The sequence below is a fragment of the Balaenoptera physalus genome, assembly GCF_965194825.1.
Source record: "Balaenoptera physalus genome assembly, chromosome: 2".
Taxonomy (NCBI): Eukaryota; Metazoa; Chordata; class Mammalia; order Artiodactyla; family Balaenopteridae; genus Balaenoptera; species Balaenoptera physalus.
This window is the reverse complement of record NC_138883.1, coordinates 143,572,213-143,596,761: the sequence shown is the minus strand read 5'-3', so window position 1 is coordinate 143,596,761 and position 24,549 is coordinate 143,572,213. Positions and strand designations below refer to the sequence as shown.

The 24,549-nt window shown below is 45.4% G+C and overlaps 1 protein-coding gene across 4 annotated transcripts in view; it reads right to left on the bottom strand.

Moving 5' to 3' along the window:
* PDE8A (phosphodiesterase 8A) overlaps positions 1 to 17,482 on the bottom strand; it is a 149,828-nt gene extending 132,346 nt beyond the window's left edge. The window contains exon 1 of one of the 4 annotated variants that reach the window (XM_082448617.1): positions 15,201 to 17,482. In XM_082448617.1, the coding sequence (XP_082304743.1) occupies positions 15,201 to 15,419 (219 nt within the window). In that variant the 5' untranslated portion in view covers positions 15,420 to 17,482. The remainder of the gene's footprint in view (positions 1 to 15,200) is intronic. The other 3 variants (XM_082448618.1, XM_082448614.1, XM_082448616.1) reach the window with 3 other exon arrangements.
* Between the last annotated feature and the right edge of the window lie 7,067 nt (positions 17,483 to 24,549).

Sequence of the window (24,549 nt, the reverse complement as noted above, 5' to 3'; positions counted from 1 at the left end):
CCCCCACTGGCCAAAGGTGTTACAATTCCAGTCTTTAAAAAAGAAAACAAAAAAGAAAGACTATAACAGATCCAAACACATCTAACCAATGAAAATCCATATGTCCATAACTACATTTTTAAAAAAGCGATATTAAAAAAACCCAACACATTCATTACCATTTGAGGCAGCAACTCCTTACTATTAAAACTATTAATTAAAGGGAAAAATTAAGCACTTACACTGCCTTTCCAATAGGAACTATATTTTATAGTAATCTAAAAGCTCTAGGCCCAACTGATAAAGGAAACTTCTGCTTTACAGAACACAAACTACTGCATGGAGAAAAGTGAACTAAATTAGGAAACATCATTCAGTAACCGTAATGAGAATTGTTATTGTAGATAAGGATTATCAGTTGGTGGGAAGGAGGGAGGGAGGGAGGAAAGGAGGAAGGGAGGGAGGGAGGGAGGAAAGGAGGAAGGGAGGGAGGGAGGGAGGGAAGAAGGAAGGAAGGAAGGAAGGAAGGAAGGAAAGAAGGAAGGAAGGAAGGGTCTTGGGTGAACAGCTTATGTTGAATTAAATGGAAGGGCGGGCCTTGGGTGAACAGTTTATGGTGAATTAAATGGAAGGGCGGGCCTTGGGTGAACAGCTTATGGTGAATTAAACATTTGTATAGTGCCAAGGGCCACAAGGTCACTTTCTGGTCATATGAGGAGAACCTAATGGTTCTAGTGGAGGAATCAGATTCTCATCATCTTAACCCAGTGGTCAATCTGAGCATCTATAATGGTGGGTCAATCAGATATCATGTATCTTCTGATGTGATTCGTGAATCACCAATGATATAGTCTAACCCAAAACATTTAATTTTAATCCATTTTGGATACAACTTCTAGTTTACAGGAAATATAGCAGATAGAGGGAAAGCTAAATGACACCACAGGAAGCAGTAAGATGAATCCAGAAGTTGGGACAAAGTAAGTGGTCAGGTCTCTTTAACACGTCAGTGTGATTTAAAAAGGGGGGCAGGGGCTAGGTTAAAAGCAAGGTAAGGGGGAAAGTAGCAGGGGGGTGTGGTGGTGGTGGGATGAATTGGGAGATTGGGATTGACATATATACACTAATATGTATAAGATAACTAATAAGAACCTGCTGTATAAAAAAATTAATTTAATTTAATTTAAAAATTCAAAAAAAAAGCGAGGTAAGGGTCACAACAAGTAGATGCAATGCAGGAGACATTTCTGGGATCATAGTAGATATTGGTATGTTATGATATGTGTATTAGATAAGATAAAACAAATTATCGGAAATGGAAATGTGCAGATTATTGGCTGTAAAAAGTCCATTGCAAAACAGTATGTATTTATGGTGGTTCCTCAAAAAATTAAAAATAGAATTACCATATGATCCATCAAGTCCACTCCTGGGTGTATATATCCCCAAAAGAACTGAAAGCAGGAATTCTAAGATATGCACACCTAGGTTCATATGCAGTATTGTTCACAACAACCAAGAGGTGGAAGCAATCAAAGTGTCCATCAATGGATGAATGGATAAACAAAATGTGGTATATGCATACAATGGAATATTATTCAGCCTTAAAAAGGAATGGAACTCTGATATATGTTACAACATGGATGAAACTTGAAGACATTATATTAAGTGAAATCAGGCAGTGGCAAAAGTACAAGTACTACATGCTTCTACTTATATGAGGTACTTAGAGTAGTCAAAAGGGAATGGTGGTTGCCAGGGACTGGGGGAGGAGGAAATAAGGAGTTTAATGGGTATGAAATTTTAGCTTTGGAAGATGAAAACGTTCTGGAGATGGATGGTGGTGGTGGTTGCAGAACGATGTGAATGTGCTTAATGCCACTGAACCGAACACTTAAAAATGATTAGAATGGTACATTTTATGTTATGTAAACTTCACAATTTTTAAAAACCCAGTGTGTACAATATAATGTAATTTCAGTGAAAAAATGCAATTGTATAGATAGAGAGATAGATGCGGGGGGGAGACAGGGAGAGACAGAAAGACAGGGAGACAGAAAGGGGGGAGAGAGAAAGGGAGGGAGGGAGGAGAGGGAGAGAGAAAGAATCTGGAAGGATATGTACTAACATGTTATAATAAATGATCTCTAGGTTGTGAAAGCATTTGCTAATTTTCTACACTTTGTATACTGTAATAAAAGAGGATGTTGTATAAAGCAGATGGGAAAGAAACATAAAAGGAAGAGTGCTAGATTTGATTTCATAAAAATATAAAATGTCTACAATTTTTTTAAATTGCCTATTATTTTTAAAGTAATACATCCAATAAAGAGAAAAAGATTTGCAATAAGCACAAGAGATCAAAACTTAATTCCCAAACACATCAAAAAGCTCTCATAAATAAAATTTTTTTAAACTCTAAAACCCAAACAGAGAAATAGGCAACAGACATGAATTCACTGAAGAGGAAGTTCAAGTGTCCAAAACACACGTGGAAAAGAAAAAGTTACAATAAATGAAATAAATTATAATTAAAATACTAATAAAATATCACTCTCCCACAATCAGATTGTTGAAAGCATAACAAGCACTCTCATATGCTCCTGTGATACTAAAACTTGATCACAACTTTCTAGAGGGCAATTTAATAATGCGGATCATGAGCTTTTAAAAGTTAATAGTCACAATACTATGAACTACTCATACATGAAACATAGATTAATCTCAAAAACGTAATGCTGAGTGAAAGAAGTGTTACATAAAAGAGCACATGCTACATAATTCCACTTATATGAAGTTCTAGAACAGACAAAGCTAATCTATGGTGGGGAAAAAAATTAGAAGGTGGTTGCAGGGATGGCAGGGAGAGACAGCCTGGGAAGGAACATGAGTGAACTTTCTGGAAAGATAATATTATAACCTTGACAGAGGTTTGGATTACACAGATATATGTATGCATCTGTCAAAACTCAGCAAATGCACAATAAATATCTGTGTGTTTCACTGCATGTAAATTTTACCTCAAAAGAAAAATCTAAATACTGGACTCTAATTAATGATATGCATGCTGCAATATTTTAGGAGAAGTGGACTGATGTCTGCAACTACTTTAAAATGCATCAAAGAAAAAGGAAATGGAGATGACAGACAGACAGATACACAGTTGTCCCTTGGTTTCTGCAGGGCATTGGTTCCAAGATTCCCTCAGATACCAAATCCACGGATGCTCAAGTCCCTTATATGAAAGGCATAGAATTTACACATAACCTAAGCACATCCTCTCGTATATGTATACTGTGAATCATCTCTAGATTACTCATAATACCTAATACAATGTAAATATTATGTAAATTGCTGTAAATACAATGTAAATGCCATGTAAATCGTTATTACAAGGCAAATTCAAGCTTTGCTTTTTGGAACTTTCTGGATTCCCCCCCACACACCCCCATTGGTTGAATCCTCAGATGTAGAACCCATGGATACAGAGGGCTGACCATATACGATAAAGCAAGTACAGTAAAACGCTACCATAAAATACAGGAGTTTGGGGTGCACAAGGGTTCACTGCAAAATTCCTTCAAGAATGCTATATATTTGAGATTTCTCATAATAACATGTTAGAAATACTAAAAAAAAATTAGTCAACAGCCACAAGGCAGTCTTCTGAAGTGCTGGAAATATTCTCTCTTGATTTGGGTGGTCGTTACATGCAGCATATGTGGGTAAAATTTTATCAAGCCATACTCTTTAAGATTTTGTATACTGTGCTAACTGCATTTATATCTCAAAAAAATGTTTTAAATAAACAGCAATCAGAATAGGACTTTAAAGTGTATATAATTAATATACTCAAAAACATAACGAGTATGCTGTAACAAAACAAAAAAACCCCATGAATAAGCAGTTATAAAAAGAACACACCATAAATCTTGAACATAGAAACTGTCCAATTTAAAAACTCGAAGGGTGGCTCAGTGGTTAAGAACCCGCCTGCCAATGCAGGGGACACGGGTTCGAGCGCTAGTCCGGGAAGATCCCACATGCAGCGGAGCAACTAAGCCCGTGTGCCACAACTACTGAGCCTGCGCTCTAGAACCTGTGCTCCGCAACAAGAGAAGCCACTGCTCACCTCAACTACAGAAAAGCCCGCACGCAGCAACAAAGGCTCAGTGCAGCCAAAAATAAAATTAAAAAAAAACAAAAACAAAAACTCAAAGGGCTAGATAGCTGAGTAGACCCTGAGGAATGAATCAATGAGCTAGGAGAGTGAGCTAAAGAACCCTCCCAGACTATAGCACAGAGATGGGAAGTAAAAGAAAACTGAAGAGATAAAGAGGACAGATCAAAGATGTGCCTAAATCCGATCATTTGGAGGAATCTGCAGAAGGGAAGGGAGGAAATGGAAGGGGGGACAACATTTGAAGAAATAACAATTAAATGTTTCCTAGAACTAAAAGAATAAAACCATTTAAAAAAATAGTTTTTAATTACAGTTACTTAAAGTTATCTACAAGGATGGAAGGAAACATAATACCATTTTATGAGTAGCTATCTCCTGATTGTGCAATTTAAATGATTATGCAATTTAAGGTCCTTTTCTTTTTCAAGTTTTCTAAAATGAACATTACTTTTGTAATGAGAAAAAGTAATAAAAGTTTACTTTTATAAAATAAATCCAGAACCAAGATAAAAGAAAGGCTTTTAAAAATTCCCTAACCTCTATTTCCTCTGACTTCTACCCTATGCTATTACAGTGAACCTGTTTCTGTAAGCAGTCACCACAAACTTGGGCAAGTCATTTGATCTCTTTAAATTTCTGCTCCTTTTAGGTCTTCAACAGGGAAAATAAAATCTCTCCTTCCTACCTCACAGGAGTTTGGTGAACATCAAATGAGATGATGTATAAAAATTGCACTCAGTATACTCTGATTTCTCTTCAGATCAAATAAATCTTTCGCCTTTTACTAAAGATTTCCGTGGAGAGAAACAATTCTGAGACTCACAGACATAGAAAACAAACTTACTGTTACCAAAGGGGAAGGGGGGAGGGATATATTAGGAGTTTGGGATTAGCAGATACAAACTACTACATATAAAATAGATGAACAACTAGGTCCTACTGTATATCACAGGGAACTATATTCACTAACTTGTAATAAACTACAATGGAAAAGGATATGAAAAAGAATATATATATGTGTGTATATATATATATATATAAAATCAGTTTGCTGTATACCAGAAAACACAGCATTGTAAATCAACACAACATTGTAAATCAACTATACTTCAGTTAAAAAAAAAAAAAAATAGCGCCCAGTCAACTATACAGCACTGTAGAAATTGAGCATGTTATCACAGTCCTTCTAAGCCGGTAAACCCCAACCTCTGAGTCACCCTCCACTCCCCTCATCCCTCACTCCCCAAATCCAATCCATTCCCTAGCCTGCCAGCTCTTCCTTCCTTCCTTTCCCAAACCACTGCACTACCTAGTTACACCTGGTCATACTTTGTGCCTGAACCACCACAATAGCGCCCTGGGTGATGCCCCGCCTCTAACTTTTCCTTACCCCACCCAGTGCACTTTCCTCCTAAAACTTAATCTTCATAAAATACATTCATCCTGTAACTACAATGCTGAAAATGAAAGTTCTCTCAAGTTTACAGGATGGACTTCAAACTCCTTAACCTGGTTTTCAAGCCTTCCCTCCTATCCCTGGTCAACCTCCTCACTGTTTGTGGAACAAGCCAGCAACCCCCCACCCCATACACACCCTCATTCTCTACCCATCCAGGTCCTCCCAGTCTTCTTAGCGCAGGCCAAACCCCTCCCTCCCTTCCTCCCTCTGCACCTTCTGATCAATCCAGACCAAGCTCCTGCCTGTTCTCTGAACAACCACTCCATCCCTCAGGCGTCATCCTCACTTCCAGGTCAGAGGCCTGCCCCACACTTCCAGAGAGGACTATTTCTGCCCTGAGGGCAGGGCCTCCTGCTTGGCTCCTGTATCTTCTGTACTAGGCACTCAAATTAACCTGCTAATCATTTTAGTCTGTAAAATAAACTTTCTCTGCCTAACTGAATTTTATTGTAATTATTTCTTTAGTTTTCTTTATAGTTTTAATATCTATATGTATATCACATATATTCCTATATAACATACTGTTTAGCTATTAAACTTTAAATAAAAAGAATTATACTTTATAAATTCTTCTGTAAGTTCTTTCCTTCAACATTGTTTTTGAGATTGATCTATGTTCATATCTGTACCTATAAGCCATTCATTTTCAAAGCTGAAAAGCATTCCTTTGAATATCACAACTTATTCATCCATTATGTTGCTGAGGGATATTTGGGTTTTATCAAAAAGTTTGCTATTAAAAGCAATGCTCCTATGAACATTCTTATCCATGTTTCAATACACATACGTGTCTCTAGGATTGAAATTGCTAGGTCATAGGGTCACATGTTTAACACTACTTGGTAATGACAATGGTTTTCCAATCGGTTTTGCAACCGATTTATGCTTTTACTTACAGTGTTGAAGAATTCCTCAAAAATACTGTCAGGCTTTTAAGCATTTGCCCATTTGGTGGGTGTAAAATGTTATTTCATTGTGGTTTTAATTTGCATTTCCGCAGTGAGGCTGACATCTTTTCACACATGTATTGGCCATTTGGTTTCCTCTTTGATAAGCTCCCTAAGTCTTTGCGTATTTTTCAACTGGGCTGTCCTTTTCTTATCTACTATAAGAGTTCTATATTTATTCTGGATACCAATCCTTCATTGGTGTTATGTGTTGCAAATATCTTCTTCCAGTTTATGGTTTCCTTCCTTTTCACTCTTTTGATGAGAAGTTCTTTATTTTAACTTAGTTGAATTTATTAACCCTTTCCTTTATGGTAAATGCTTTGTGTAACTTGTTTAATAAGTCCTTCCCTACCCAGAGATCATGAAAATATTTATATTTCCTTTTAATAAAAAAGTGTTAGGGGCTTCCCTGGTGGCACAGTGGTTGAGAATCTGCCTGCCAATGCAGGGGACAAGGGTTCGAGCCCTGGTCTGGGAAGATCCCACATGCCGCGGAGCAACTGGGCCCATGAGCCACAACTGCTGAGCCTGCGCGTCTGGAGCCCGTGCTCCGCAACGAGAGGCCGCGACAGTGAGAGGCCCGCGCACCCCGATGAAGAGTGGCCCCAGCTCGCCGCAACTGGAGAAAGCCCTCGCACAGAAACGAAGACCCAAAACACAGCCAAAAATAAATAAATAAATAAATAAGTGTTAAAATAAAAACTTCAAAAAGTTATATAAACAATCAATTAGCACATGAAAACATACTCAAAATTATTAGCCATCAAGGAAATGCAAATCAAAACCACAAGGAGATACCACTACACACCCACCAGAATGGCTAAAATTAAAAAACTGATAACACCAAACGGTGGCAAGGACGTGGACCAACGGAATTTTTATTATATACTGTTAGCAGGAGTGTGGAATTGTATAACCCTGGAGAAAGGTCAAGCTGTTTCTTAAAATGCTAAATATAACAGCTATCCTATGACCCAGCAATTCTACTTCTTGGTAGTTACCCAAGAAAAATGAAAGCATATGCCCACATTATAATTTATACTAGAATATTCATAGCAGCTGTATTTTTAATAGCCAAAAATTAAAAGTGGCCCTACCATCCCTCAACAAGAAAATGAATAAGTGAATTGTGATCTAGTCACACAACAGAATACTACTCAGCAAGAAAAAAGAGCAACATAGATGAATCTCAAAAATACTACGCTGAATGAAAAAAGCCTTACACAAAAGAATACATTCTTTAAGATTCTATTCATATGAAACCTAGAACAGGCAAAAATAATTTACAATGGAAAAAAAAACTGTGGTTGTTAGTGGGTGGGGTTAGGAATGGAAGAGGAACACAGAGAACTATTCTGTATCCTGACAGAGATTTGCATTACACGAGCATACACATTTGTAAAAAAAAAAAAAAAAAAAAAAAAAGGAAACAAATATTTTAATTCTAGGTGATATGCATACTGAAGTGTTCAGGAGTCACGTATACTGATGTGTGGAACTTACTTGGAAATGATTCCAAAAATAAAATGGATTTCTGGGTGGATAAAGGGATAGAGAGAAGTGGTAAAGCAAATAAAGGAAAGTGTTAACAGCAGAATCTAGGTGGTAGGTATACACGTGGTAATTCTTTCAACTTTGCTGTATGTTTGAAAATTTTCACAATAAAATATTAGGGAAAAGACAAAAATATATTTTAAAAAGGAAGAGATGTGCTTTAAAAAAATAAGCAGATAGGGACTTCCCTGGTGGTCCAATGGTTAAGACTTTGCCTTCCAAAGCAAGGGGTGTGGGTTCGATCCCTGGTCGGGGAGCTAAGATCCCACATGCCTCACAGTCAAAAAACCAAAACATAAAACAGAAGCGATGTTGCAATAAACTCAATAAAGACTTTAAAAATGGTCCACATCAAAAAAATAAATCTTCAAAAAAATTATCAAAAAAAAAAAAGCAGGTATATTTGAGCAAAGTTTGCCTTTGAAAAAGGTAATTGAAAGAAAAAGATCAATCCTTACAGGTACTGGTGCTTTGGAGTTTACAAAACACTTTCACACAGATTATTTTAAGTGATCCTCACCAAAACCCAGGTATTCTAGTCTCATTTTATGCTTAAGAAAACTTAGGATCAGAACTTGCCAAATATTACACAGTCGGTACCTCACAGTGCTGGACTTAAAAACAAACACCTCTGGCACCTCCACCTCCGTTCTTTCAAATACACCTCACTAGGGACCTGCCGGCAACCGCAAACATTTGAAGACCACGTGGAAACTGCTGATGATGTGCCACCAGCCCTTTGCTTGTCCCATGAGCAGAGTGACAAGGCTGAAGCAGCTGTTGTACTTACACTAGCAGAACATGAAAGGGAGAGGCACGCAGACAGTAAATGAGCATGAACTCAACAGATCGAAGGTGTGTTTCCAACCCACACAGAATAAAAGAACTGGCAAGCCACCCTCGCTGAGTTCTTTGAGGCCATGCCCAAAGTCTGGGGAAATCTGTGATATCCTTCCTGTCTATATAGATGGGCAAACTGCATATGAGGCCTGTAGCTAAGAAACTGCAACACAAAACTTGTCAAAACAGCTCTCTGACAAGATATTCCACCACTCTTCTTACCAGAGCAGAACAAAAGTAGAACAGAAGGACAAGATCCAGGAACACTGCTCAACCCTGACACAGCCAAAATGAGAGGCAAAAGCTTTACTAATCACTCCACAGATTAATCACTGGCTTCAGGGTATTTTGGCTTTTTGTTAAAACATATAACAACACACCCCAATAATTTTGGTTAAATTTAAACAGGTGAGATAGACCCACGGAATATGAATAAAAGCCCTTTCAGCCTTAGAGACCGGTGTATTTATCCAAACATTTACTTAGTGTGCCAAACACTTGGGGAACTGTAATGAAACTAGGACACAGTCCTTGCCCTCAAGTGGCCTAGAATCCAGCCGGAGGCTCAAAAGAGAAAACCGAGCCCACAAGGGCTATAGGAGAAAGTCCCAAGAGCAGAGGAAAGAGTGCAAGTATAACCAGGGCCTCAAGAAAGATTTCAGCTGGGCCTAAGTCTGGGAGGATATGTATGTGCAGAACTGTGGGCAGAAGAAGGGGGCGAGGGGCTGCACTCCAGGCTGGCCCCTACAGAGGTCCTGGCTAAGGAAGGCTACCTGCAGCCTGAGCACGAGGGAGAGGAAAAAGTACCCCTGAGGGATGCCTGCCAACTCATTTTAGAGAGTGAAGAGGACAGATCAGAGGGCCTCACAAAATGCCTGACTTGAGGAATTAACTGGGACAGGGCTGAATATGGCTGTGACTTCCACAAACATGGGAACCTAAGGTAGGGCTGGAACCAACTGCCCCAGTAAGTCAAGACTCAACAAAATCTTAATAACACAGATTCAGGATGCCTGCTTAAAACCCAGGTGGACCTGCGATGTCTGTCGCCTAGCAGAAGGCCACAGAATGGTAGATGTAATAGAGACAGGTGGTTCTCAGAGCACCAAGCCAGTAGATAAGCACCAGGAACAATGGCTTTGAATCCCAGCCTAACTGTATGGCCTTGGGTGAGTTTCTAACCTCTGGCGCCTATCCGCAAAAGGGAAATGACACTAGCCACCTCACAGGGTTGAAATGAGAGAACATCTGAAAGGCATCCAGCACAGTGCCTACCACGTAGGAGGCATCAAGGAAAGGGGGATATTACTCGTATGAACAGTCTGCTGTCTAAGAACTTCAGAGTCCAATGCCGCCTACCATCCCACTGTGTTGAGAAACCAGGCTGAAGCCACTGTCTTTGGATACGACCAAGGGCTTACTCATGTCCTAAGCAACTTCTCCCTCTGTTCTTTGATTTCTTTTTATGTTAATTTTTTAAAATACTCTGCCCATTAAGGCATTTTAGGTTATTCTGAGATGTCTGCCTCACGCTGTGGCCTCACATCACAAACCTTCCCCTACTGAAGAACCCAATCCAAACAGGCAAGCCGTCCAAGGGAAAACCAGTGTCATAAGCCACTTCACAGGGAACATTTGTGCCAGAAGGGACCACAGGCCCCATCCCAACACTCACTTCAGCAAGGACAGGGCCAAGGCCAGCCCAGGGCAGGTCTCAGCTGATGGAGCTGTGACATTCATAACATCACTCTTAAGAACCAAACTTAAAGTTATGGTGGTAATGATATTAAGCACTAAAAAACATATATAATACAAAGCATTTTATGTATATAATAGGCATTCAAGAAAAAATTTAAAAGCAGTTATCTTTATAGCTAGGCCTGGCAAGATAATGAGATTCTATACACCAAAAGGCATAAGAACACAATGATGACAGAACTCACAGCCCATGAGCTCAAGATAAAATTACAGTCACTATTTCAGGAACAGAAAGTTGGGTCTCGGGGCTTCCCTGGTGGCGCAGTGGTTGAGAATCTGCCTGCCAATGCAGGGGACACGGGTTCGAGCCCTGGTCTGGGAAGATCCCACATGCCGCGGAGCAAGTAGGCCCGTGAGCCACAACTACTGAGGCTGCGTGTCTGGAGCCTGTGCTCCGCAACAAGAGAGGGCACGATAGTGAGGCCCGCACACCGCAATGAAGAGTGGCCCCAGCTCGCCGCAACTAGAGGAAGCCCTCGCACAGAAACGAAGACCCGACACAGCCAAAAAAATAAATAAATAAAAAATAATTAAAGGTGCTAATTAAAAAAAAAAAAAGAAAGTTGGGTCTCATTTTCTCAACTACACTTTCACAGGGAAACTTTCAGTAACTCCAGATAATCTACCAAGGGCCGGTGACCCCTAGTTGCAGGGGTGGGGGATCACTCAGGTCACACACAAAGAAAAATTCACTTTCTTTTAGGAAAATATAAAAATTTGATTAATCCACACTGTATGTTAAGAGCAGGCAACAAATTTTATTCCATAGCTGGAAACACCAAGAAACCACTAAACTTTGGTGGACTAGGGTGGGTAATTTCACCAGTTTTGTGGAGGATGGTGGGCTGGCAGGGAAAAGGAGGGAGGAAGACTAGGAAAAAGAGGAAGGTGGTGAAAAATAAGGGAAAACTAGGTGGGGGGGAAAATGACACAAGCAAATACTAGAGATAGACAAATGGAGAATCGGTCTGAGAGCTGAAGGCAGTAACCCCTGGTTAGAGGTTAGCGTGTGGCCACGCCATCATCTGTCACCTGTTGTGTTCTGCCCACCCAGCTGCACTAATCCTTAAATCTCTACAGGGAAATCTACTAGACTCACCAGGGTGGAAATACATTATTCCCTGAGCACAAAAGCTCAGGAGCATTACCAGAGACTTCCAAAAACCAAATCTAAATTCTACAGCCTCCACTCTAGTTAAAACTGGTTTCTATTTCTCCTTTATATGGGCTGGCTGGATTTTCCACTTCTACAGCCTAGTCCACACAATTCTCCAATTCAACCAATGTCTGTGGAAGGCCTACTGTGTGGGGGGACACAGCAGGGAACAAAACAGACGTGACTGCCCCTCACAGAGCTGATCAGTGACACACGATGGGGAGGGCATCCATCTTTAGCAGTGCACTGGGTGTTTGCAAAAACGGAGGGAGGGTGAGCGTAGGGTCTACTCACACAAGTCTTTCAAGGGCAACTGAAAGTCCTAGCTAAGGAAAGGGAAAACGGAGTAAATCTAAAGACTGACAAGAAAATGTTAAATGTTACAGCTAAAGTGCACCCTGATACAAAACAAAACTGTAAGTGTTCAAACTGAACACAGCATTCATTATCCGTAACCACATAGACTATAACTCCTGAAATGGATAAACAGCCAGAGTATTTTTGGTAATACTTAAATAAGTTCATAAAGATGACCCAGCCTAATGTATTACAAGATCCTAAAGTACCTTTGGAATCATTAAGAAGCAGATTATGTTTACTGAGTTTTACTGTTAAGTATATTTCTTGTACTTTGAATATCGGTATCTCATGTTAGGAATCGTGTCTTAACATGTGGCCTGTCTAAGATATACCTCAACAAATGGGCTCCATAATCAAACACGTTTGGGAAATGTTGCACACTCTAAACACCACTTGGAGATTCAGAGTGTATTTTAGGAAATTAAGCTTTCTGACAAATCCTGTATGAAAGAAATCTGCCAAACTTAGTCTGAGCCAGTATTTCCCAAACTAATTTGACCATAGACACTTTATTCATTTAATACTTATTAACAGTCCACAAATTGCTTCATGGAACACATGTGGGATACGCTACAGGTGTAGGGGATGATTAATCCGAAAATGCAATTGACTATCAATCTCCCAAGCATTCTGATGAACTGGTGTTTACTATATGCTATAGAAATACAAAAATTCCCCAATGAATTTCTGACTGGAATTCACTCAACAATAAGCTGACTTACTATATTTTTAAGAAAAAATATTTTTAATGAACTAAAATTGGATCTTGATATGTTAATATAAAGGAATTCAAATTTATTATATAATAATTTGACTTTGCTAAATTGCTGAAAGCTTATCTTCTCTAAACATGGGTTTTTAAATTTCCAGAGTATACTGAATATCTTAATTTCAAAAGATTCATTTCCTTAAAGAAAAAATACTGAACTAAAAAAATGCTGATATTTACCTCTGCCTATTACCTGATATGCCTAATTACAAATATCTGTAACTGAGATGTGGTATCAACATATATAGTTCATGAATAACAAGCATGGGACTATTATTTCTATGGTTGTGGGGTTATTTATAATTTGACTCCTCCTCCTGAAAAACCTAACCTTAAAGCCTACATTGGAGGTTTTATGGAATCCAATTCCAGTGACTGAAAAACTTTCATCATTCAGTTAACAACAAAAATAAAACTCAACAAACATTTATTTAGCACCTACCATATGCATGCCAGTGGATTAAGCACTGTAATGATGAATATATTTTTCTGGACCCCAACTCAAGACAATGGTCTGACAATGGGCAGAATACTTGAGACTCTTAGAAACTCAGGGGACCTCTAGGCAATGTGGATGGCAGAAAAGCAAGCTGCTACACTGGAAATGCTTACAAGACACCTGGGTGAATTCAGGACAACTGCCCCAAAAAGGCCAATAAGGCACAAGGGCCTCTTTCTTAAAAAGCTACGTTAGTGACTAAAAGTTTAATATTACTTAATGCAAGATAACCAATATCAGATTTGGGTCAAAAACTTGAAAGCTGTTATAGCTTCCATATTCAACTTCACCTGTGACGTCTTTTTTTTTTTTTTAAAGCCAGTTAGGTAGCTTAACGTACAAGCATTACAGTGACATTAAGAGCAGCTTAGGTTAATAGTTTAAAACTATCACAGGTTTCTACAAAGACTCTGTAAGAGAAGGAATCCAAATCTGATCATCAGAATGAATTTGAATTTTCAGATAGCGCAAGACAGGGGGAGAAATCACTTCATCTATGTTATGCAACGCTGAAAAAGACTTTTCACTTTTATAGAAAAGGCATGATGACTGCTAGAAATTTAAGACAGAAAGTGAACCAATTTCTATCCCTCTAATTTGGGAGGTCTAGCAGTACTCAATAAGCAAGAAAATCAAGACAGTTTCGCAAATGACTCTTTTAAGCAGCAACGAGAGGGATGATCCTCAACAATCTGCAGCCATACATACAGGAATATTTTCCCCTAGTTTAATAACACATAAACAAACGCGTGAATTCCAGCTCTAAAATTTCAAGTCAGAGAACCCGAAAGCTGCTGCAGTCTGTCCTCATGAACTTTTTTCCTTTTTTTAAAAAGGAAAAATACCTTCCCTTTAGAAAACTTTAACAAAGACTAAGCCCAGAAACTCTGACAAAACACAGCCAAGGCAATAGGCGCTGGAGAAGACACGCAATTTAAAAACACAGTCACAAACTGTCCCAGTAAGACTGCTTAATAAAAAACTAACTTTGTTCTGCTGAATGCTTCAAAAATCGCGTTTCTGATACTATTTTCTAATTACATATGCTTCAAGTACAACATGCATGCTAATAAACGTGAACCTCAAATACATGTGCAGTGAAGCAAAGCTGATGTTCCAGATTACATTTTAATAGTCCCAAAGAAAATGGAAAACTGCAACTGCATGCTTGTGCAAAGCTGACACAGGGAAAACGCAACACGGTGGTAGGTAGGGTCCAGTACCCCGGCTTCACAGTGCTAGCCGACCTTCCCTTTCCACCACGAGAACCAAAAGAACAAAGTTCACACTGATTTAACGTTCAGGGTCCCGCCAGAGTATCCTGGGGGGGTTCCTCTGTACCCGCTGTTTGGTAGGTAATGGATTCAAGCGCCTGGGTCAAGTTCACAGCGGTCCCTCCTGCTCGACACGTCGGGTCGGATGTGTCCCAGGAACCGACGCCCGCGGCTCGGAAAGCGTCCTAAGCACAACTCTACCAAGCACGGTCCCCAGGACCACGGTTGGTACGCCTCCGGTCGCTGCCCTGGCAAGACGGTCCGGTGGCGTCCGTCAAAGTCATCCAAAGCCGGGCGACAGGGCACCGCGAGCCGGGAGAGAGCCCCACCCGTCCCTGAGGGAAAGCCGCCGCGCCGCGGGGCCCGTATTTCACCGCGGACCGCAGCCTTGGAGGCCCCGCCCGTCCGGCACCCCTTACCGTATTGCCGTTGCCGCTGCCGCTGCCGCCGCTTGGCTCGGACTCCACGAGGCTGGAGCCGCAGGACCGGGCCGAGGCGGCCGTCGTCTGGCCGGGTGGGAGGCGCGGCACGCCGGGCTGCAACGGCGGCGCCGTGGGGCCCGGCGCGTCCTCGGCCTCGTTGCCGCCGTGGTACACCGCCCGGCTCTCGGAAGCGTGGATGCTCGGGGCACAACCCATGCTGGCGGCGGCGTCGCCGACACGCTGGCGGGCGGCCGCGAAACGGTCAGTAAACGGCCAGCCCGGCGCCTCGCGGACGCCTGGGCGGGCGGGCTGGCGGGCGGCGGCGAGCGCGGGTCTCGCGCCAAGACGTGCGGCCGCCCCTTTTTATCGCGGTGCGGGCGCAGCGGCTGCGGCGGTGGGGAGCGGGTAGTGGGGCGGGCAGCGCACCGCGGCCGCCCCTCCGAACATGCCCTTCATGACGCGGGAGCCGCTGGCCGCCTCCCTCACATCGCCGCGCTCGCCTCGGCCGCGCCGCGCTTCCGGGGAATTTCGGGGGAGGAGATTTGAGCTCTCTCGACCCGAGAGCAGGCGAGTCCGCTCCGTGGAGCGGCTCGACCCCCGAGGAAGGTGAGCTCCCTGCTGCGCCCGCTCACGGCCCCGTTCCCGCTCCGCGGCGCTGCAGCCGCCGACTCTCGAGGCTCGGGCAGCCACGCCGCTCCGCCTGCCGCCCCGCGAATAAATGCTCCTGGTCCGAGGGCTGGTGGCAGAGAAAGCTAGCCTAGATCTCTCGCCGTTGAGGGGTAGGGGCCGGAGGAAGCCGGTCGGGGCGGCGAGGCCGCGTCCGCCCGGGTAGGGAAGGACAGACCTCGGCTCCAGTCGGATCTGAAGCCGTGCCGTCGAGAAGCGCTGAAGCGGCGGCGCTCACCCGAGAGCTGCGGGCGGAGCGGCTCCGGCTCCGGCTCTTTTTCCCGGGCCGGGTCTTCCCGGCAGCACGCCGCGCCCAGCCCCCAGCGGTGACCTCCAGCGGGTGGTGGCGTCAATGCAAAGCAGCTGGGGCGCCCGCCGCCTCCTCCCGGCCCCCTCCCACCACTGAGCATGCGCGGACACGACGGGAGGGGCGCGCTGCCCGGCTTGGGGAGAAAGACTTGCCCAAGGCCACACACAGCCACCCCGGGGCCTGTGGGTTCTGACCTCGGGCCTGCGGCCACCAAAACCCAGGCCAATGGGTTCGAATCCCGGCTCCGTAACCTAGCAGCTGCATGACTAATAGATAATTAGAGATAACGGTCACTATCTCTGAGCCATTAAAGAGGCCGGTGGAAGGACCGCTGTTTCGGGTGGCCCCAGGCAGGTGGGGTCCGGGCGTCATTGTCGGGGGCCGCAGTCCTTGTGCGTTCCCTCTCGCGCCAAGACCTGAAGCACCATGCCCGCCTACACAGGCGACTGGGAGGCTGTGATGCTGGGATGCTAATAAGCTACATTTAGGGGCAAGCTGGGGACGCCGTCCTACTCTCCTATTGACCAAAGGACGGGGCCCCCAAGACCTCAAAGGCTCCTTGCTTGCGGGAGCAGAACCAGGCGTCCGCCGTGCCGGGCGAGGCCTGTGATGACGCGAGACGCTTTGGCAGAACTACACCCCACACATATCGCCAGCGGCTCGCTGTGTGACCTTGAGCGAATCACTTAGCCTCTCTGTGCCTGGGTCTCCTCCCACGATCAGCTAGAGGGTGGCACTCCTGGGCGTCCATCAAGTACCCCGGAGCAGCCCACCTCGGATCCGCCCTTTCTCCCGCCCTCCCTGCGCTCCCGGTCAGCCGAGACCCCGGCGCGACGGGTCCCTTTCCTCTCCTGCCGTCTACACCTTTCCTAGCGCGACCCTGGAACGACCCTGAGGTGCTGCGGCTCCCGCCTGCGGCCCGGCTACTGTAAAGACCCGGACGCATGCTCCGGACTGGAGTCCCTGCGGCGTCGCTGAGACTGCCGCACGGGCTCAGGCGGCGGGTTCCCTGCGGCGGCTCAAGCTTCAAGACGAGCCTAAGATCCACAGACCTGGCGCCCCTCGAGCCGGGATATTCCGGGACGGAGGTGCGCACCGGGCAGTTTCCCAAGGGCGGCAGAGCTGAAAGGCCGGGTAACCCGAGGGCACTTTTGTACTATTGGCCCTCTTTACTAGCCGAGTGGGCCCAAACCACTGGCACGTGACTTACATTATCAAGTTTAAGCACATTTAACAGTAATCTTATGTGTGCCTCCAAGCCTTATAAAAGTACCAGCGGCTCAAAGAACATGTCTTGAAAGACACAGAAAAAGATTTTTACCATCAATTGTAGTGTTTCCTGCCTCTGTTTTGCTGGTTTTCGAACGTAATTTTTCCAGGCAGAATCTGCACTCTTCTAAATAAAGAGTAATTGGTGAAGAAAACGCTTTGAACCGTCAGAGTGCTTGAAAGTCTATCTCAGGCCCTCTGTCCTCCCCTCCCCGCCTCACTGAGAAGCCCGGCCTTGATGACTCCTGGCAATGACCTTGCCTCCTCCAGGGGCTTCAGGCTGCCCTCTTGGCTCCCCTTCCCAGGCAGGACCTCGGTGTCCTGGGATCACCCTGGAAATCCTTGAGCCCTGCTCTAATTCGGGGTGGGGACCCTTATCCCCAGCCCCGCCTCGCTGGCCTCCTGCGCTGCCCTTTGCTGTCCTGAGCTGGACTCTTGCCCTCTCTGTTGCCAGAGAACTGTTGGACAGCAGCGTTAACTGATTTCCAGCTCTGCAACTTGGAGACCCTAGACTTAGAAAGCTAAGGCTAAGAACAAAGCAGGAGCAGACAGGAACGGTAGGAGTCGTCCACCCACTTCTGGGGTCACAAGGAACAACCGCCCACTCACTTTCATCCATACTCTGGAACTCAGCCTGGGACACTCCAGGAAGTCACAGTCTCTCCCCGCCACCCCCCATCTCAGCTTCAACTGCCTAACATCAGTTCCACCCCACCCCTCCTTCCCTGGCCATAATCTGCACCTTGAGGTCCCTGAACACTTCTCTACCCAGTTTCCCCAGACCTCAGTAACAGGGCATGCAAAAGGGGTCACAATGACAGAACTAACCCAAACCTCACTGGCATGTGCCACCCACTGGCTCACCCAGGACTCCTGAGCCCCTATGAAGAATCCCACCCTGTGGAGTATGCAGGGAGCTCACGAACAATCCCACTCCTGCTGCAGGAGAGGCACCCCAGCCAGGGGGGTACCTGGAAGTTCCATGGCACGCAGGAGAACGTACTCCCCCACCACCCCGAATCCATTCCCCCAAGCAGAGTTGCTTGACGCCCACCAGGCTCAGAATTGCAGTTGAAGGTCAACTTCAATTTGGGGTTTTCGTTAAGATTTTTTTTTTTTTAATGTGGACCATTTTTAAAGTCTTTATTGAATTTGTTACAATATTGCTTCTGTTTTGTGCTTTGGCTCCTTGGCCGGAGGCAAGTGGGATCCCAGCTCCCCAACCAAGGATCCAACCGGCACCCCACCCCACCCCCATAGCCCTGCACTGGAAGGCGAAGTCTCAACCACTGGACCGCCAGGGAAGTCCCCTCGACCAGTTCTTACTCTGAGGTCTCAGGCATGAGGTCAGTGGGGCCGGGAAAGAAGTCACCCTAAGGACAGAGGCCAGCCTGGGCCCCCACCCACCCACTAGCACAGGCCATTCCCAGGAGACTCCTCAGTCCTCATGGCCGCTCCACCAGTTCATGAGAGACATGAAAGTGCAGGGTCCCACACAGCTTTATTCTATCTAAAACCCAAACCGACTCTGTTTCCACACCTCTTACACCTAAGCTGATCCTTTTTACAACCAATGCTCCCTCCTGGCTTTATTTCCTCCTCCACCTAGGAGTCAGCGTTCAAAGACTGCTATTGGCACTCAGTTTTCTACTCCTCTCCTTGCCCTCCCCATTGAACTGGACTTGAAGCAGCCACAAGTGGGAGAGATCCTGCACCCTGAGGTGTGAATCCCAACCCTGCCATACATCCTCTCTCCAAGCTGCTTTCCTCTACTGTAAATCTAGGATTAAGGATATCTACCTCTCAGGGATTAAATGGGCTAACTGACATCAGATGCCTAGAATAATTACTGAGCGCCTGCGTCTCAGCTTGCCACCTCCTCCTGGGTCCTTTCAACACCACCTTCCTCCAGGCCTCCCGCCAGACTGCCAGAAACTGCTGGAGGAAATGAAATGACCCCGAGGTTCAATACCCCTGCAAATCTGTGGCATCAGACTTCACCAGGTTCATTTCTCTAGCTTTCAAAATTTTGTACAATGTAATTTTTTTAATGTCTTTATTGGAGTATAATTGCTTTACAATGTTGTGTTAGTTTCTGCTGTATAACAAAGTGAATCAGCTGTACATATACATATATCCCCATATCCCCTACCTCTTGTGTCCCCCTCCCACCCCTCTAAGTGATCACAAAACACCGAGCTGATCTCCCCATGCGATGCAGCTGCTTCCCACTAGCTATCTATTTTACATTTGGTAGTGTATATATGTCAATTCTATTCTCTCACTTCGTCCTAACTCACCCTTTCCCCTCCCTATGTCCTCAAGTCCATTCTCTACATCTGCGTCTTTATTCCTCTCCTCCCCCTAGGTTTGTACAATGTAATTTTTAAATTGTTTTAAAATTACACATTTTATAATTTACACATTAATACGTGCTAGAAAAATAGTAAAAAAAAAAAAAAATCAGACTTAGCAGAAGTATATAAAGTGTGCAGAGGCAAAGGAAAGTCTCTCTTCCTTCCCCACTCCCTTCCTTCCGTAGAGGTAACTACTGTTAACAGTTTGGACCATATGCTGCCAGAGCTGTTTCTATGTTAAACATTACACACAGACACAAAGACAGACACACACACACACACACACACACGGCTATTAGGATATCACAAACAGGGCTGCCGTGAACATCCTTGAATGTATCTTTTTCTGTAAGGTGGACTCCTCAAAGTTGAATTGCTTGGTGAAAAGGTATGTACCCCTCACCCCACCCCAGCTCCAGAAGGGATGAGGGGAAATGAAAACATAGAGCCTGGCTGCGCTGAGGGATTGAGAAGGGGGAACTCTTTGGACCTGCCCTCTGCTCCTGGATAAGGGGGATCCAGCCACCCCCAGATGCAAGGCCTCTGTTGATCATCCTCTCCAGGCCCCCTGGCCTCCTTATCTTTATTTCTGTCTGTACTCCCAAGCCTTTAGTAAAGTGTTTGAATGTTGCAGCCTTTCTCAGATAAGGGAGGGACTGGATGATCCGCCCCTAGGCCAGAACTGTAAGAAGGGAGCAGCACTTCCTATAGGTGAGAACAGTAGAGAGAAGCCCCCAGATGCTGTCCCCTCACTCCAGAATTCAGACGTACACCTGCATTTCTCTCCTCTATTTGGCTCCAGACCTTGGTACTCGTGGTTCTCCTGGAGCTCAGGATTGACAACCTAATGTGGACCCCCTTCCTCAAAATGACCTTATTAGCTCCTGCCGTCTCAGACTCCTCCACTCCCAACAAGGAGCTCTGCCCCCAGTGCCAGCTCCCTGGCTCCATCCACACTTTCCCACCAGACCAGGGGGTCATATCCTCTCCCACCTACTGGAGAAAGTCCCAAATTCCTAACGTTGCGGTATTTGGTTGTAAAGGTCAGAGCCCAACTCCACTAGTTCAGCCAGGGTAGGTACTTATTGCTTCATTTCCCAAGAATACAGGAAGGGAAGAATACAGGGACCCAGATGCCACTAGGACCCGTCTCACAGTCCTGACACCTCAGCTCTCCAGATGCAGTTTGCTGTGATGCTGAAACCATGGCCTTTGGGAGCCCCAGTCTCTACCTCCACAGCCCCACAGTAACACCGTTGGTTTCCACAGCACAGGAAGTTCCTTGGCCCAAGTTCCTAATTTGGAATGTCCCTAATCCCAGGCCCCCATCACAGGGCCCCAAGCTTACAAGGGTCCCAATCTCGGTTTAATGCTCAGCTGTGACCATCTTAAAATTCTTAATAAGTGTTGAACAAGGAGCCCCATATTTTCATGTCGCACTGGACCCCACAAATTCTGTGGCCGGTTCTGCCTACCTCCTCTGAGAAGTGCACTGTCCAGGTGTGTGCAGGGGAGAGAAGTATGGGGCAGTGCGGGGGAGGAATTTGGTATCTTGGGGGAAATTCACAGGGTCTGCCCTGCAGGTCATGTTGTTATTTAATAACAACAGTCCATGCCTCCCTCTACCCTGGACCCAGCGCCCCAGCCCTGGTTCAGTCCCTGGCCTCACTCCACCTCCCCGGTAGGTGGGACCGGCCTCAGGTTTCCCCAGGAACGGCCTTCTCAAGAAGCAGGTCACAGGCGGTCAAGTGACACACCAAGGTCACACAGCTGGATGGGGCACAGCCAGGACCCATGAAGTCCTCCAGCTCTTGTTCTTTCCCTGGGGGCTCATCCCAACCCACCCAGCCTCCCAACTGCCCAGCCTGTGGCTCTCAGCCAAATTCCACCTGAAAAGAGCACTTGGTTTCTGGGGGCCAGGATCACTGTTGACTGCCCCTCCTTCAGGGCAGGAGCAGGGGAGCAACACAGGGTCTCCTGGCCCGGAGGAGGAGAGCAGTGTGTCCAGACAGCCCTGCGATGGGACCTGTGACAGCGATGACACCGGCAAGCCTGTGTTAGGCTCTCTGACAAGCACTTCACGTGTGTGAGCTCACGTATTCCTCATAACAGCCCCATGAAGTGCTTACTATTGCTCCTCCCACTCCCCTACCCCTGCCCCCATTTTACAGATGAAGACACTGAGAGTTTTTAAAACGAGGGCTGATGCAAGTCTTTAATAACCCAATACCCACCCTTTACAAAGGCTCTTAAAAACAGAAGATGCTTCTTTACTACAATGAAGCACATTTATTTCCAGCTAAGAGCTTTCAAGATATTTAATAGTGAAGCACTAGAACACTCCCCAGGGCTGGGACTCAGCGGGTCTACTCTAAAGAGTGCCCCAAGACCAAGAAGCACTTAACTAGAGCATAATTAATGGATTCAGAAATAAAAACAAAAGGCAACTACCATCGCTGCTATTATCCAATGTTGTCTAGATGGTCTGAGAAGTGCAATGAGATGTGGCTTAGAAATTAGAGCACAGATATTGGAACTGGAGATAAAATTGATCATTAACGGCAAGTAATATAGCTTTATATCCAGGATACTCAGAAATCAATTCAAGAGTCATTAACATGAACGATTTCTCTAAAGTGACCAGATTAAAAGTAAAAAAGTAGTACTCTAGACTATCAATGGCCCATTAGAAAATATAATGACAAAAATCACACTAAGTGCCAGGTTCTGGGTTGGCCCTTATATGGAACCCATGTTTCCCCAGACCTCACCTTGGTCACCATGGTGGTAATAACCCACATTTTGCTGGCTCTTTCCCCCTCTACTAACGCAGGCCTCCAGCCTCCTGCAGCGTTTCAGCCAGTTACTTCCGGGAGTGTCTGAGGGGGGGTCTGAGGTGAGGTAGTGAGATCACCCCCCATTCTCTCTTTTGCTGGCACCCCACACCATGTTACCAGCTGGGCCCTGGCACTGACTCCTGATGCTGTGAAAGCTGAGGCCCTGGAGCCCTCAGGGTGCTGAAGCTCCTCTGGGCTCCAGGCACAAGTCGGAGAAAAGACACACTTACAGGGTCACCAACCGTGTCTCAGTTTGCCCAAGACTCTCCTCTCCAGGTTTTAACACCGAAAGGCCTGCACCCTGGGAAACCGTCAGTCCCAGGCAAACCAGGCCGATTGGTCACCCTACACCTTCATACCCACGCGTGTGCGCACACACACTCGCATTCACACACAGTGTCTCACTTTGTCTCCTAGGCCCTGAAGGCATGCTGTTTGTGCCCTGGGTCTTGCAGAGTTTATATCTGGGCAAAGAGCCCTTCCAGCGTCAGTTCACAGATTTTCTACTGGGGACTCAGTCTCACGCCCACCCCTGGGTAAAGCAGGGAGACCCCAGAGCCCTGTGGCTTCCCCGTTCTCCTCCCTCGCCTGACACACATGCTCCTTCCCACCCCTTCCATCCACCTGCCACAGCTTTGGTTAAACCTGGAATTTGCACTACAAAGAAGCAGCCCCGGCTAAATATCCCCAAAGCCCTGTGAGGTTGATGTTGTCATCAATACTCTATTGGAGAGAACGTGGAGGCTCGGGGAGGTTAAGTAACTTGTCCTAGGTCACACACAGAGCAGACGGCAGAACCAGGCTGCACACTGTGCCCTAACTGACGCCAAAGCCCAACCTGTCTCTACTGTGCAAGCACTTCCATGAAAATAAGTTTTGGCGATAGTAAGTTACATACGGGAAACTGAGGAGCCAAACGTCACTGATGCTTGAGAAGCAGAAAGAGAAATATGATACACCCCAGAGCAACTGAGGGCTGCTCATTCCCAGGATAAATGGGAGGCAAAATGCAAAGCAGCACACTGTTTACCAAAAGTATTTGGGGCTTTTTTAAATGTCAGCCGCAATGATCATGAATCACTCCTCTTAAAGCTCTTAATCCAAAGTAACCCTCCTTTTCCCTCTGGCCTCTCTCCTGATTCATCAAGTTGCTTCTGAGGGCCTGAATCACCTGCCCTGAGTTCTGGGTCTCAGGCCTCCCACATCCCATGGGGAAACTGTCATTCTCTTCTCTCGGGAGGGGTGTACTGTGTAAGTGTGCCCAAGCCTGCTTGCAGGGGATAGAAGACTTTGGAGGGGGAAGACTCCAGCCTAAGAAGCACTGCAGCTGGAAAAAGTCACAGTAACAGGCTGGGCCTCATAATAACCGGGGTCCCAGATTCATCCCTTCATGTACAGACTCTATTGAGCATCTAGCCTGTGTAGGCACTGGGCTGGACACTGAGGTTACAGTGATGGCCAAATAGCCCCTGCCTATTAATGGAGCTCATAATCTGGGGTGGAAGGCAGGCATCATTCAACTCCATCAGAGTATAATTATAAGCTGATGAATGCTGTGACGTACAAGGAGCTCTGATTGTGTATCACAGTAGGAAATGATTTAACCTTGAACAGAGGAGAGTGAGCACCAGGATGTTTTCCCTGAGCTGAGATATGAATGGATAGCTGTTTTTCCTGCCCAGCACCCATTCATTCTTATAGCTACCTAATTTTCCTCTGGGAAGCCACAGTCACCCCTAGTATCAACTCAAATTATTTGGGTGGAATGTTTAGTATGTACCACATCCCCAGCCACAGAAATTGATTTTGAGATAGGCACATGATCCAATCCAGAGTTAATGAGGGTTGATGTTATTGGTTGAACCCCTGATCAAGCCATACCTGAAGTCAGAACTATGCTGGAACTT